The sequence below is a fragment of the Monoraphidium neglectum genome, assembly GCF_000611645.1.
Source record: "Monoraphidium neglectum strain SAG 48.87 unplaced genomic scaffold scaffold03526, whole genome shotgun sequence".
Lineage (NCBI taxonomy): Eukaryota > Viridiplantae > Chlorophyta > Chlorophyceae > Sphaeropleales > Selenastraceae > Monoraphidium > Monoraphidium neglectum.
This window is the reverse complement of record NW_014010103.1, coordinates 1-1,326: the sequence shown is the minus strand read 5'-3', so window position 1 is coordinate 1,326 and position 1,326 is coordinate 1. Positions and strand designations below refer to the sequence as shown.

The following is a 1,326-nucleotide window of genomic DNA, read 5'->3' as shown; positions in this document are numbered from 1 at the left end:
CCCCCTATCCAGGGACTGGGGCAAAGCCCCTGACAAGGCTCGTTCTACATGCCTCATCGACTCTGGTCAGCCCAACCTTATCCACCAACAGAACCCCTGAAAAACTGCGGCTGACCAGCCCAGCGCCTGCATATCAAGGAGGCCCCTTCGGCACACCCACCCTACCCCACAGCGCACATATCGCACCACACCAGTTTGGCACACATGTGCGCACCAGACGGTGCCACCCAGACTTTCCCTTACTCACCTTCCCCCCGCGGTGCCGTCCTACCGCATATACCGCAGCATGTGGATGGAGCTGATGTCATCGCCGGTGTGCGTCATCGTGTACCGCCACCCCGCGCGCGTCGCCCTGCGCCTGGCGCACCATGCCAACAAGGGCGTGTTTGCCAAGCTTGGTGCCGGTGGGCGGGGGCGTCGGGAGAAGATGTTGCATGTGGACGGTGCTGACCAACATTGGACCAGGGCTGGGTAGGGCGCCGCAGCTTTGTTGATGGTGCGGTCCAGGGCGCGCCAGACCCGAGGTTTTGAGGGTGGCGTTTTGTGCCGTGCCCTGGTAGAGAGGCCGCACCCTGCCCCTCCCTCCACCCTCGAACACCGCAACACCCATATACCCTGCCCCTGTCAATGCTGCATGTCAAACGCCAACCGCAACCATCCCTGTCCCGCCCCACAGACGCCTGGCTGAGTGTCTGGGAGCGCATGATGACGTCAGCCCTCAAAACGTGCCGCGGCTCGCCCACCGTCATCGTCCAAACCCTGCTGACGTCCCCTGAAAACCTCGGGACGTTCTATGACGTGATCCTGGCAGAGCTGTCCAAGGTTGGGGTGACGTCGTTGATCAGGCCGCCCGATGACGTCCTGAGGGAGCACTACACGCGGCACTACAAGCAGCACCACTGGCTGAACGAGACGGCAGCAAAACAGCAGCGGCCGCACAGCACAGAGGGCCGGGTTGGCGGAGGCAAGGGTGACACGGCGGCGGCCCGGAGTGGCGAGGGTGTGACATCGCGCCTGACTCGGAAAGAGTCGGGCGGGGTGCCGGCGGCGAATGTGAGCAGCAGCCGGGGTGGGGCGTCACGGCCGCCGCAGGCGGCACTTGAGGTTGGCAAGGCATGGCCCCATAATCGAAACGGCAGCGGCTGGTGGGACGCGTTTGCATGGGCCGACAGCGGTCTGAGGGCCGCGCCCGGCCGGGCCCCGGCGCCAGGCGCCGCCCCTGGTCCCCTGGCGGCAGCAGACGCGGACGCGGACGCCGTGGCGGCAGCGGCGGCGGCGATAGAGGAGGAGATGCTTTCGAAATGCAGCTACCAGGAAGTGACACCC

General features: G+C 65.6%; 1 protein-coding gene across 1 annotated transcript in view; it reads left to right on the top strand.

Moving 5' to 3' along the window:
• The window catches only part of MNEG_12935 (hypothetical protein), a gene marked incomplete at both ends in the record, with an annotated part of 2,651 nt that extends 1,369 nt beyond the window's left edge, over positions 1–1,282 (top strand). Inside the window, 3 exons of the mRNA XM_014038593.1 lie at positions 286–404; positions 677–1,053; positions 1,211–1,282. Coding sequence (XP_013894047.1) covers positions 286–404; positions 677–1,053; positions 1,211–1,282 — 568 coding nt within the window. The remainder of the gene's footprint in view (positions 1–285; positions 405–676; positions 1,054–1,210) is intronic.
• Between the last annotated feature and the right edge of the window lie 44 nt (positions 1,283–1,326).